The sequence below is a fragment of the Pinus tabuliformis genome, chromosome 4_2 (assembly GCF_031772625.1).
Source record: "Pinus tabuliformis cultivar Carrire ecotype Pingquan chromosome 4_2, CPIR1, whole genome shotgun sequence".
In the NCBI taxonomy this organism is placed as follows: Eukaryota; Viridiplantae; Streptophyta; class Pinopsida; order Pinales; family Pinaceae; genus Pinus; species Pinus tabuliformis.
Genome location: NC_142304.1, coordinates 504,186,249 through 504,200,693, shown reverse-complemented (window position 1 = coordinate 504,200,693; position 14,445 = coordinate 504,186,249). Strand labels below are relative to the sequence as shown.

General features: G+C 32.5%; 1 protein-coding gene across 1 annotated transcript; it reads right to left on the bottom strand.

Moving 5' to 3' along the window:
* Positions 1-327: 327 nt before the first annotated feature.
* Positions 328-2,754, bottom strand: LOC149170207 (uncharacterized). Its single transcript, XM_089425479.1, has 3 exons — positions 2,107-2,754; positions 646-1,917; positions 328-381 (listed from the first exon to the last, which is right to left on the bottom strand). The coding sequence occupies exons 1-3, from the start codon at positions 2,752-2,754 to the stop codon at positions 328-330; spliced, it is 1,974 nt and encodes a 657-aa protein (XP_089281605.1).
* Positions 2,755-14,445: the final 11,691 nt, after the last annotated feature.

The following is a 14,445-nucleotide window of genomic DNA, read 5'->3' as shown; positions in this document are numbered from 1 at the left end:
TAGTTGGGAAACTGCATATGAGTACAAAAAATAAACATATATACATAATTACATCTTAATGAAATTGAAATAAAAATAAAAATACGAAGAAACAAAAATACTTATATTAAAAGTATATGGAAGGTCTCATTTATAAAATTAAAAATAAATTCTAGCTTATGTGTAATTCTAGCTTGTAAACTTCAAATTTGACCAAATCACTATTCTATTGTCTATTAGAACTCTTTTGGAAAGTTGAGACTTCCAATATTTGCACATCTCAAATTATTGGAACTACAGTCCTTATACTTGGCCGCAAAATTGATCTAAGATAGCTTTTTCTTTCAGTTATAGAACTTTGACAGTTGTGGTCCTCCAGCTTAACATATCTTGTGCAATATCCTGCAATGATTACATTCAATATGTGTTAGAAAAACTTCACATACAAACTTGAAAAATATGGTTATGCTTTCATTTACAAAAGACAAATGGTATAAAACTAAAAAAATTCACTTACCAAAATGGTTCATTCAAGTGCTCGATAGAGTAAGACAATGATGGTAATAAACACTGAAACTTACTAGTTCTTTCAATCTATTTTCATAGTGGAAGAGGTTTTCGAGTTTTCATCTCTTTCCATTCATCATAAATAGCATTCCAATCTACCTCATTTAGAGCATGAGGTGCACTGAGAGAGATAAACATTAACATATCCAATGTTTTTAAAGAAAGCCTTGACCTATCCTCATTTTTTATCCGATTTAATTTTGAAAAACCTCTTTCACAAACTGCTGTACTAGCCGGAATAACAAGAATTGCTTGCCATAGCTGCATTAAGCATGGAAATCCTTCAAACCATTCAATTTCACCTCCACATAGATCCCATGCTCCAAACATATGCTTCTTTGGGTAAGATTTATACATAGTACATATAAATTCATCCATTTCACCCATACATTTAATGTTGTCCACAGAAAGCAAGCCTCCAGCACTAAATTTTTCACATAAACATGTCAACCATCTTCTTGTTTGAGAGTCTCTGTCATCCATATCCTCATAATAATTACGAGGAATAAAAAACTTAGCTGCATTAAAAATAGGTAAATCTGTGAACCTTGCATTTAGAGAGTCAATCACCTTCATTACAAAAGCCTTTCCCAGCGTAATGCAGTCATCTAGTGTCCCTGATCTTTGTGACTTTGGCAAACTCTCAAACCTTAATTCATGTACATGTACTATACCTGTGCAATCTGCAAACTCAAGAGTTCCCTGTTGTGTTTTATTTAAGAAGGATGATGTATGCATTGCACCTGCCCCAAATGTGCCTTTTAGAAATCGCTTATGAAGCAAGCTAATAGTGATATCCAAAGTTGTTCCAATAGATGTAATGTCAACATGATCCTCTTGAAACTTTTGATTCAGCTTATTTAATTCAATAAGCACATCTGCAAGTAAGTGGATGCAAAATTGAACTTGAAATATTGTAGCCATCTCATACATCTTTTTCTCCACTAACTCCCAGTCCCTTAACAAAGCAGGCATGAGTTTAACGAGTCTTTCCATGACTTTTCCTCTAGAAAGCCATCTAATATGATGAATTTGTAACACTTCTAGCCTTGTGATTTGAAATGACTCCATTAGCTCTTTCAATTCTCCATGTCTTTTAGTAGATTTTCCTAACCATGAATAGATCTTATTTGCAAACTTATCAATAGCTTGCAACTCTTCAAAATAAGATGAGGCATCATTAGCTGCTAATGCTTCTCGATGAGCTATACAGTGGATATCTACTAAATGAGGGGAATGTCGACGAAGCTTAGTAGATAAACCTTCACGAATACCCCTCATGGATGATGCTCCATCAGATCCAAATCCAACTAACTTTGTCATGGATAGATTCATGTCTGCTAAAAGAGATGTCACAGCATCATACATAGACTGTGATGTTCCATCCCTAATTTGTAGCAATTGTATGAATTTTGTAGCACATGGACCTCTTCCTTCATTGGTCAAATATGTAATATAAATAATCAAATGTTGCACCATAGTCCGATCAGTGCTTTCATCAACTAAAAGTGAGTAATATGGGCTTTGGAAAATCTCATCTTTTAATTTTTTCCAATATACCTCCTTAGCAGCTTCTAGAAAGTCTTTTCCAGATGTTGTATTTGTATATGCTGAGTATTCATCTGTTAGAGGCATGTGAGGAGTGTTTTTATACATATTCAAGTCACAAATTGGCTTATATACTTCCAAAGGTAAATCATGTATTGCAACAAAATACATGTTCTCAATAACTGATATAATTCTCTCTTTCTGAGCATCAACCATTAGTTCTACATGTTTTGTAATTGGAAGAGTACTCCGTTTACTTTCTCCCTCTACAAGTTGCAAAACAAATTTATGAGCCTCTGATGTTGCATGGATGTTTAAAGCACTAACTTGAAGGGTTGTGCTTCCATCTTTAGCAAATGTAGTTTCCCTTTTAAATTTTACACACCATGAACATTTTATCCTTTCAACACCATTAAAATATTTTACAGCATAAGCCCATGGAAATCTCAACTTCCATTTGGACTTGAATGTTCTTTTGTACCTCTTGGATGTTGGTTCCTCTTCAAGAAGTTCTGCACTATCTGATTCATGGTCCTCATCCACATGATCATATACTTCATTTTCAGAAATATGTGGTTGATTAGAACATTGAGAGATACCAAATGCATCGGAAAGTGAAAGTTGTTTTAGATCCTTTTTGGGGCGACCAAGAGGTGGCATTTTATACCTATAGTCAACAAAACAAGAAATATAAAAATATAAATTAATATAAAAAAACATATTTTTATTTGAAAATAAGACAATATACAACAAAATTCATATGAAAACTAATGAAAAGCAACAAATAGATCTCACACACATAGGTCTGTTGATCACTGAAAATTAAAATTAACATTGATCTTCATGGAAGGTTATGCACCTTGCTATCACCAAAATGAAATTTCTTCTATTCAAATAGTTTTTTAGTAATTGTAATGTAGAAGGCATCATGATTCACAAGGAAAACAATCACAAAAAAGAGGATGCACAAAGCGCACCAGCAGTTGGCAGTTTGAGTGGGGAAAGTCTATGCAGCATGTGTCATGTATGGATACTTCTTGAGAAGAGTTCACAAACACTTCCAACTAGAGAAGAGCATTAAGATGTTTCCTTTTGTCTCAAATGAAGAAAGTGATTCTCAGCAGTTGAATTACACCCACCCAGAATTAGAAGGTAGAAATTAGCAAGAAAATTCAGCTGTACAAGGTGGTGTGGCTGGATAATAAATAATGAATAAAAATCGTACACGATTATCTCCCAACACTGCTAACACCAGATGATTAGGATAGCCATGAATATTAACATGCATGGTTCCATGATTGTTATGTATGTTAACAACTACACATGGTTGAGAGTGGAGGTGGGCAACTAGAAGTCCAAATTTCAATGCTCAACAAGTGTACACTTCAATGTTATGGTTCTAATTACATCACACATAAAATTATAGACATGCATGTGTGTACATTTCAATGTTATGGTTCTAATTACATCTCAAATAAAATTACAAACATGAAAGAGTGCGCATTTCAATTGTTTCAAATACTCTTATTGTGTGTTTTGCTTTAGGAAAATAAAAACAACAAATGCCTCTATCTCTCTCTCTGAGTTGTTACATGCCTTTATTAGTGGAATATTTTTCTTCATCTATTTATCCTTCTTTTATACAGTAAAAAAAATACATTGAACAATGTACATATGTTTCAAATCATTCCATTGCATCTCAAGTCAACTTGTTATAATGAACATAATATTGACTAGCCAACACATATAAACATATTATCACATGAAATTGTAAAGACATCACTCATTCTATCTTATTAATTATTATTGTCCTATATGCATTTATATCTATTGTTTTTTGTATGTTGGATTTCTCTATAATAAATTAACATTATTCATTTCACTATTGCAAACATGTGATATTAGACGTCTCTAGGATTAAAATATAGGTAGATATACTTTGATCAATGTCATTATTGTATAGGGATTTAAACAATACTTTGATTGATTGAATAACTTCCAATTTTTTTATCCTTCAAAATGCTTGTTTATATTTTTGTAAAAATAAATAAAGTGAATGAACAATAATCAATTCACTTATGAGTGTGAGTTTTTTCTAGTGTAATTAAATTGCTTCGTGTATCATGACCAAAAACTTGTGTTTCTACTCTAAAATATAGCATTTTAAATTTCTTTGTTTAATTTAAAAAGATATAAAAAATTTATTTTCTTACTTCTTGATTTATAAAATTCAAATCCATATTACATTTGGTAAAAAAGATGATTGACATATTGAAAAATAAAAATAAAAAAACAAAAAAAATTGTTGTTAAATCTTTTCCACTTACATCTTATTATTCTCTTTTTACTCATTATTCTTCTATGTTCATTTCATTAACTAAACTTTTATGTTCAAAATAAGTTATTATGAGAGACAATTGATTGTAAATTACTTTACCCTTAACTTTATTGGCAATGAAATTGATAATCTTTCAATTTTTGTTCCCCTTAAATATCTTATATTGTGCTATTATTAAATCAATCTATGTATCACTTTGGTCTAGCTTCATGAATTAGAGTTTGGGATACATAATTCATTTGGGATACAATGTTAATGAAATTGATAATCTTTCAATGTTTGGTCCCTTTAAATCTCTTATATTGTGCTATTATTAAATCAATCAATGTATCGCTTTGGTCCTTGTTCACCAATTAGACTTTAGAATATTCTGTTTTAGAGCATACATTCATAGTCAACACAAATATATGAGCAAAATTAATGACCACTCATTTGAAATTATTATTAATTCTTATAAACTGAATAAATTAAGCTTAATTGCAACTAGGATAGTTATTCATAACAAAATGCGAACGCAAGAGAAGCTCTGAGGAATCGAAGAAGGGTGTTGTATTTTATAGAAGACAAGGGATTAAAAAACAGTGGGTTGTATTAATAAGCGAGGCGGATTTGGAAAACTGTGGGCTGTATTTCTAATTTTTATAATTGATGAGGCCGTTTCGTGTTAAACATGGGATAGTTTGATAGATTTATGTGTGGGTAAGGGTTTTCAATCAAAATATTAAATTAAAGTATTGATAAAATATTCATATTACCAATTCAGATTGATTTTAATTTTGGATCTAAAAATGCCATGAAGCATTAAATTTATTTTCTTTTATAAGTGTTAAAAGAGACATCAATTTTTTTCCTATTATAAATTGAATAACGCAAGAGAAGCTCTGAAGAATCGAAGAAGGGTGTTGTATTTTATAGAAGACAAGGGATTAAAAAACCGTGGGTTGTTGTATTTTATAGAAGACAAGGGATTAAAAAACAGTGGGTTGTATTCATGATTTGGAAAACTGTGGGCTGTATTTCTAATTTTTGTAATTGATGAGGCGGTTTCATGTTTGGCATGGGATAGTTTGATAGATTTATGTGTGGGTAAGGGTTTTCAATCAAAATATTAAATTAAAGTATTGATAAAATATTCATATTACCAATTTAGATTGATTTTAATTTTGGATCTAAAAATGCCATGAAACATTAAATTTTTTTTTTTATAAGTGTTAAAAGAGACATCAATTTTTTTTCTATTATAAACTGAATAACGCAAGAGAAGCTCTGAGGAATCGAAGAAGGGTGTTGTATTTTATAGAAGACAAGGGATTAAAAAACAGTGGGTTGTATTCATAAGCGAGGCAGATTTGGAAAACTGTGGGCTGTATTTCTAATTTTTATAATTGATGAGGCGGTTTCGTGTTTAGCATGAGATAGTTTGATAGATTTATGTGTGAGTAAGGGTTTTCAATCAAAATATTAAATTAAAGTACTGATAAAATATTCATATTACCAATTTAGATTGATTTTAATTTTGGATCTAAAAATGCCATAAAACATTAAACTTATTTTCTTTTATAAGTGTTAAAGAGACATCAATTTTTTTGTATTATAAACTGAATAACGCAAGAGAAGCTCTGAGGAATCGAAGAAGGGTGTTGTATTTTATAGAAGACAAGGGATTAAAAAACAGTGGGTTGTATTCATAAGCGAGGCGGATTTGGAAAACTGTGGGCTGTAAACTGTGGGCTGTATTTCTAATTTTTATAATTGATGAGGCGGTTTCGTGTTTAGCATGGGATAGTTTGATAGATTTATGTGTGGGTAAGGGTTTTCAATCAAAATATTAAATTAAAGTATTGATAAAATATTCATATTACCAGTTTAGATTGATTTCAATTTTGAATCTAAAAATGCCATAAAACATTAAATTTATTTTCTTTTATAAGTGTTAAAAGAGACATCAATTTTTTTTCTATTATAAACTGAATAACGCAAGAGAAGCTCTGAGGAATCGAAGAAGGGTGGTGTATTTTATAGAAGACAAGGGATTCAAAAACAGTGGGTTGTATTCATAAGCTAGGCGGATTTGGAAAACTGTGGGCTGTATTTCTAATTTTTATAATTGATGAGGTGGTTTCGTGTTTGGCATGGGATAGTTTGATAGATTTATGTGTGGGTAAGGGTTTTCAATCAAAATATTATTAAATTATTAATAAAATATTCATATTACCAATTTAGATTGATTTTAATTTTGGATCTAAAGATGCCATGTAGTATTAAATTTATTTTCTTTTATAAGTGTTAAAAGAGATATCAATTTTTTTTCTATTATAAACTGAATAACGCAAGAGAAGCTCTGAGGAATCGAATAAGGGTGTTGTATTTTATAGAAGACAAGGGATTAAAAAACAGTGGGTTGTATCCATAAGCAAGGCGGATTTGGAAACCTGTGGGCTGTATTTCTAATTTTTATAATTAATGAGGCGGTTTCATGTTTGGCATGGATAGTTTGATAGATTTATGTGTGGGTAAGGGTTTTCAATTAAAATATTAAATTAAAATATTAATAAAATATTCATATTACCAATTTAGATTGATTTTAATTTTGGATCTAAAAATGCCATGAAGCATTAAATTTATTTTCTTTTATAAGTGTTAAAAGAAACATCAATTTTTTTCCTATTATAAACTGAATAAATTAAGTTTAATTGCAACTAGGATAGCTTATTCAGTGCACACAAACTCTGAATTCAGATGACAGCTTTTATACATAAGTTTCATCTGAAGGCGGCGTCAATCAATTGAATTGAAAGTGGAAGACACAGTGAAAATGAGAAGGACGATTCATTTTCATGTTGGCTGACACATGTTCATCACAAAGACATTTAGATGCCAACCCTTATTTCATATAATTAATCTGAAGCAGGCCATTACTTAGAGTGGGGTAAGTCTGTAAAACTTCAGCTTTATTTTTACCCGGCAATTTTAATGAGATTGCGACTGAATAAGCAGGGAAATGACTGAGACGGCATATGTACATTATTCTCTCTGAAAATTATATGCTTTTGAAAGAAACCAATCCCCACGTCACTGCTGCATGGACAGAGGAAGACTGACAGAGGATAGTCTTTCAGGGTGAAGCTGATGAAGCACCGGACACTGTAACTGGGGACATTGTTCGTCACTGCTGCATGGACAGAGGAAGACTGACAGAGGATAGTCTTTCAGGGTGAAGCTGATGAAGCACCGGACACTGTAACTGGGGACATTGTTTTTGTATTGCAGTTGAAAGATCATAATAAGTTCAAACGAAAGGGTGATGATGAAATGGACTATCCTATTGAATATTGATATTGAAATTTAATGGAGAAATAATATGATATTGATTTATTAAAAATGAGTACATGTTTATTTACAGATGACAGAGAATTGCCTGCTATATCGATCTGGACTAATCTTGTTATGTTATGACATGCATTTCCTCAACAAAACTATCAATACTCATCAACCAGAAACCGAATAATTTCTTCAAACTCTATAATGGACTAAAACAAGATTGTTCCCCTTCTCCATTACTATTTATTTTAGTTATTGATGGTCTGAGCAAAGGCATTCAGTTGGCTAGAGAAAATGGACTAATTGCTAGATGCTGGGTAATAAGAACCACTGGTATTTCACATTTCATGTTTGTGGATGACCTGTTGTTTTCTAGAAAAATAAAGTAAGCAAACTACAAGCATTCCACAACATATTTTCCAGATTTGAGGTGGCATCTATAATTATTATGAACAAAGATAAATCTGTTCTCTGATTACTAGTATCTTGCCTCCAAATCACTACCACATTTATTAACACTGATACAAGTAACTCATTTAGAAATTGGGAATATGAAAACATACCAGGAATTGGGAATCTGCAAACAAATAAAATCCAGTATGTTAGGAAGCCTGTGGAATGCGCTCCTCTCCAGCTTAAATCGTTGTCAAACCTAGTGGCTCTCAATTGAAACTACCAAATGAAATGGTATCAAAGGGTAATTGTTAAATAATAATTAATAAGAACTTGGATCATATGCACAATTAGAAAAAACAACTCAAAAAGAAACTGTTGTTTTTTAAATGGGAGCAACTTAGAAACTGCCAAATGTAATGGTATGAAAAGGTAATTTTGGCATAATAAGTAATAAAAACTTGCATCATATGCACAATTAGGAAAAACAACTAAAAAAGAAACTGTTGTTTTTGAAATGGGAGTTTCTCAAATGGGATTTAAGTTTTAACATGAAAGGAAATTCCCAAATTCAACATTCTTAAAATTTTAATTTTAGAAAAAATGAAATTTAAAAAAAAGGTGGAAAATTTAACAACCCTTCTTAAAAATTTTTAAGATATTATTCCAATTTTTTTTTTAAATGACAAAATTCATATTTAAATTTTTTTTTGACGTGTAAAAATTTCCCCTTACTTCTCTGACGTGTTCAATTTTGAACACTGGTTCTGATGACTTGGTTACAAGATCACCTGAGAGAAAGACTGATGGTCAGAATACATAAACATCAAAGGATGAGCAAAATACCAAAAGGAGATTGCTTTCAGAGATAGCCATGATTATAGAGACAAAAATAAAACCACAGAGAGTCTGCTTCAGCGATTTGGAGAATAGAGAGCAGAGAAAAGAGATAGAACATATATAGAGGAGAGATTAGAGTCCTTATTATTCTAGTAATGGGGTTTTTCCTTTGTTTGCAGGTAGGGTTCTGTCGTAGCAAATTCCATTGCAATTTGGGTTTTCTTGCCTCGTCGTGGACTTTAGTGTTTTATCAGTTTTACAGGTTCCTCAATCATTGCGCTGAAGTTATAATAGTGTTTATGCAATATCCCAATTTGCAATAGTCATTTATAGCTTGTCGGCCTTAAAGTTGCTCCATAAATTGATGTATACATCATTTCGTAAATCCAGGATTTCCCACTGAGAATACTCTTCGGGACTTTTCAACACGATTTAATTTTTGTAATGTACTATAGGTGCTTGTAAAAACTTTTATAGAAAACACAATTTCGTTACAGTTCTCGTAAAAGAATGATTTGACTTTCAATTACTATGTCAGTTTAATGGTGAGCAAAATTATATTTCTAATTTTGTTTATTATATTTAAGTAGATAGGCTTTCTTTTTGAGTCAGTTCACTCTCTACATTTTTTCTTAACATCTGACATCTGGCAGAATCATCCTCTCTCTTTACATCTGGTTTCAGGCATTAATTTTTTGTGCGCTGACTCCAAAACCGCCAATAAACCTCTCGTTTAGGGTCCTACATGTTTGGTAGGTTCCATACACAAAACGTCATGCCGTTTACAATCCTGCATTTTTGGTTGGTATCATACCCAACTTTCTGTGGTGCGGTGAGTTTACAGTCCTACATGTTTGGTCGGTTCTATACCCAACTATTTCCGTAGTGCACATGTAATAGATTCCCAGTTCCATAAAGCACAATGAAGGATCATCATAGAATTATCAGTGATTTGATCGGTTTTTGAAGGGAATTTGGTACAAAATATTATGTTGACAGTCGAGCACATATTTAACAGTTTGATATAAATTTGAATTCCCCATTAGTAATTTGAAAGTTTTGAACCAGTCACCATGCATGATGCGATACATGTTACAGTAACCGCAAATTGTATGTGCATTGTGCAGACGGATCGAGATCTCGGTGCAGGATAGAAATTGTTAATGTGTGTTGCGCACGGTGTTCGTGATCTTGGTGCACGAAAAAAACTATTAATATGCCTTCTACAGAGCGTTCAAAATCTTGGTGCAGGATAAAAATTGTTAATGTGCCTTGTGAAGATGGCTCCTGAACTGGGTGCAAGATAAAAAATGTCAATGTCCCTGGTGCACAATGTTCGCTATGTTAGCTCCCATAACGGCCGCCGATAATTCAGAAACCAACTGACCCTTTGCCGCCGATTCCAATATTTACTAAAACCATTTGCTGTTGATTAATTTCTTGTTGGAAGCTCCTGGAATGGTCCATTACTCCCACTACAGTTCTCTACCATGTGTGGAACAGTTGACACAGCCAACTAAAGCTTGATGGAAGTTTGGCTATAAATACTTATATTTGGTCCCAAGCTCACTTACTCAATCTCTTTCAGTGTTACACCATCAAATGAGAGTGAGAAAAGCTTGGAAGAGCCACACAGGTGAGAGAAAAAGTCTACACACGGCTTCGTGTCTTTGAGTAGTGTGCGACAACTTTATGTTATACCGAACAGTAACGTAGTATGTCGTCTGCGTTGGGTGTGGTTGAGGTTTTGGTACGTTAGAATCGTTGTATCAAGTTTAGAAGGATATGCGCCAAGTCTTGCTTTGTCTGTCTCTAACATTCCAACTATTTTCAAGTAACCACCGGTGCTCTATTTACCCAAATGCACATAAATTTCAATGCACTAAAGCAACGATTTGTAGAGGAATACTTCGTCTTTGTAGACAAAAGGGAAGGTTTGAGCTCATGTAAACTGTATTAGAGTAAGCATCAATGGCCGAAGATATGATTTCTTGGGTATTAAAGACTTTTTTTATTCTTCTAAGTGTTTATTCCGCATTATAAAATCTTTATTTTGCTATCATTTGGTATCAGAGCCATTTTTTATTTTTGCCTTGTGTTCATAGACATGCTCTATTTGGTTAAATGTCATATTTTGAGAATTTTCTGAATTAAGGCATTTATTTGAAAATATGTCTAATTTTTGCCCAATTTTTATGCTTATAATATTTATTTGGTTTAATTATATGCAATTTGCATAATTGTTGTGCAAATTTATTAACTATGCTCATATTTAATTTGCATGAATTGATTATTTCTTCTCTAATTAAAACATGCTATTTTGGATGAGTATATGAGACCCATCGTTGAATGTTATGCATGAATATTATAGTTTTATTTATGCAAATTATCATTATTCTCATATCAAGGTAATTTTTATGCATAAAAGAAATAATGTCTAGTGATCCATATAATTTTTAATTGATTAGAGAATAGCTACAACATCTCTAATTAAATAATATTATATATTATGTTTGATTAGGATCACATAAAGAATATTTAGACATTAATTTTAATTAATTATACTAAATATAATAAATTTTATCCCACAAGAATTTTTATTATATTTATATAATTAATTAAGATAAAATATTAATTTATTCATAACTTACCCACATGAATTATGAATTAATAGTTTTATCATAAAGTTTAAATCTAAGATAGAATTTATATCAAATTATAATCATAATATACCCTTAGAATTATGAATTAAGTGAGAAATTTAATAAATTCTATCATAAAGAATAATTGAATATGCTTGAATTGAAAATTTAGCCCACAGGCAATCTCTATGTCATTAGATTCAATTTTAAGCATGGTTTACATTGGTAAAGCATGAAATTTTATTTTTTAGGCTTTAATTTTTTAACATTCGCATGTGATTTTATTTTTATGTAGTTTTACAACCTGCAAATTTCTCTGATATTCGTTGTGATATCCCTAAAGTTAAGGGAGATGACTATAAGATCTGGAAGGAAAGAGTTCTCCTTCATTTGGGGTGGATGGACATAGACTATGCTCTTAGGAAAGATGAACCGCCAGCACTCACTAATACCAACACTGCAGAGGACATCATGCTTTATGAACGATGGGAGCGATCTAATCGCCTAAGCATGATGTTCATTAAGACTAAAATTTCAGCTGGTATTCGTGGTTCCGTTAATCAACATGAAAAGGTCTGAGACTTGCTGAAAGCCATTGATGATCAATTCGTCACTTCAGATAAGGCACTAGTAAGCACCCTAATCATGACGTTCTCATCCTTAAGGCTCACCAGTGTGAAAGGTGTACACGAGCACATCATGCAAATGAGGGACACTATGGCTCAATTGAAGAAACTCGAGGTTGAAATATTGGAGTCTTTCCTGGTGCACTACATTCTGAACACCCTTCTGCACCAATATAGACCCTTCAAAATCTCATACAACACACATAAGGATAAATGGTTTATTAATGAACTCATGATCATGTGTGTTCAAAAGGAAGGGAGACTAGTGATGGAACTGGGAGAAAGTGCAATGCTGGCAACGCGAGGAAAGGGAAAATTGCAAGCCAATCATAAAGGGAAAGGTAAAGTACCTCCCCAAGCCGATATCAAGAAGGATTCCAAGTGTTTCTTCTGTAAAAAGAAGGGACACATGAAGAAGGAATGCACCAAATTTTAGAAATAGCTTGCAGACAAAGGTAATTCAATCTCGTTTGTTTGTTATGAATTTAATATGATTAATGTCAATATTAACACCTAGTGGATTGATTCTGGATCAACAATTCACATTTCGAATTCCTTGCAGGGTTTGCAAAACCTAAGGAAGCCAATGGGAAGTGAGAAAAACATCTTATCAGGAAACAAGATGGGCTCGCATGTGGAAGCTATAAGAACATGCTATTTAACTTTAAGTAGTGGCTTTGTTTTAGAATTAGAAAAGACCTTTTATGTTCTAAGTTTTTCTAGAAACTTGATTTCAGTTTCAAGACTTGTACGTTTTGGATATTCCTTCAACTTTTCAGAAACATCTTTCAGTTTATTTTATAAATCTAGTTGTGTTGGGAATGATATTTTGTCTAATGGTCTTTACTGCATTAATTTACAAAACAATGTCACTTATGATTCAATTCATGTTCACATTGGCACTAAAATATGTGTTATTAATGCAGATTCCTCTAAATTATGGCACAGGAGATTATGTCATATCTCCATAGAAAGAATTAAAAGATTAATAAATGAAGGGGTACTTAATACTCTAAATTTTACTGATTTTGAGACTTGTGTGGACTGCATAAAGGGAAAGCATACCAACAAGTCAAAGAAAGGTGCCAATAGGAGTTCGGACATATTAGAGATCATACATACTAATATATCTAGTCCAGACATGGACTCACATGGTCATAGATACTTCACCTCTTTTATAGATGATTACACACGATATATGTATCTCTACATGCTTCATAAAAAGAATGAAGCATTAGATGCCTTTAAGATTTTTAACGCTGAAGTAGAGAAACAATGCGGCAAACAAATTAAGATCGTGAGATCAGATAGAGGTGGAGAATATTATGGTAGATACACAGAAGATGGACAAGCACTTGGGTCATTTGCAAAATTTCTTCAAGAGCATGGGATTGTTGTTCAATACACCATGCCTGGTTCACTTGACCAGAATGGTGTAGTAGAAAGAAGAAACCAAACATTATTTGCGAAGTATGCTTAGTAGCTCCAATCTTCCTAAATCCTTGTGGACTGAAGCACTTAAGACGATAGTGTATATATTAAACATGGTTCCAACCAAGGTTGTTCCTAAAATGCCATTTGAATTATGGAAAGGTTGGAAACCGAGTTTGCGACATATGCGCGTTTGGGGATGCCCGTCTGAAGTGAGAATTTATAATCCACAAGAGAAGAAGCTGGACCCAAGGACCATTAGTGGGTATTTCATTGGATATGCTGAAAGGTCTAAAGGTTACAGATTTTACTGTCCATATCATAGCACTAGGATTGTGGAATCAAGAAATCCAAAGTTTCTTGAAAATGACTTGATCAGTGGAAGCGATCAAACCAAAAACATAGTTTCTAAGAAGCATCATTCAGAATCTCAACCTTCCACCTCAAGTGATAGATTGGTTATTGTTCACAGCTCCCCTCAAGTACAAACTGGTGTTGAATAACCAATTGTTGAAGTTCCACAAGCTGCTGACAACATTCCAATAGATCAAGGAGTTCAAGAGTTGCCAAGAACTTTTGAACAACGAGTTGAACCACATACTTCTCAGGAAGATGATGGAACAACATTAGGAAGATCTATTAGACCAAAGAGATTAGCAATTCTTGATGATTATGTTGTGTATCTGCAAGAATCTGACTACAACATTAGAGCCGAAAATGATCCCGAGTCATTTTCACAAGCCATGAGTTGCAAAAAATC

Excerpts from the sequence above, each read along its gene's own strand:
- LOC149170207 (XM_089425479.1), bottom strand. The coding sequence starts at position 2,754 with ATGCCACCTCTTGGTCGCCCCAAAAAGGATCTAAAACAACTTTCACTT. Across the intron at positions 1,918-2,106 it reads TTCTAGAAGCTGCTAAGGAG|TCTATGTATGATGCTGTGAC; the intron begins GTATATTGGAAA and ends GGAACATCACAG. Across the intron at positions 382-645 it reads CACCTCATGCTCTAAATGAG|GATATTGCACAAGATATGTT; the intron begins GTAGATTGGAAT and ends TAATCATTGCAG.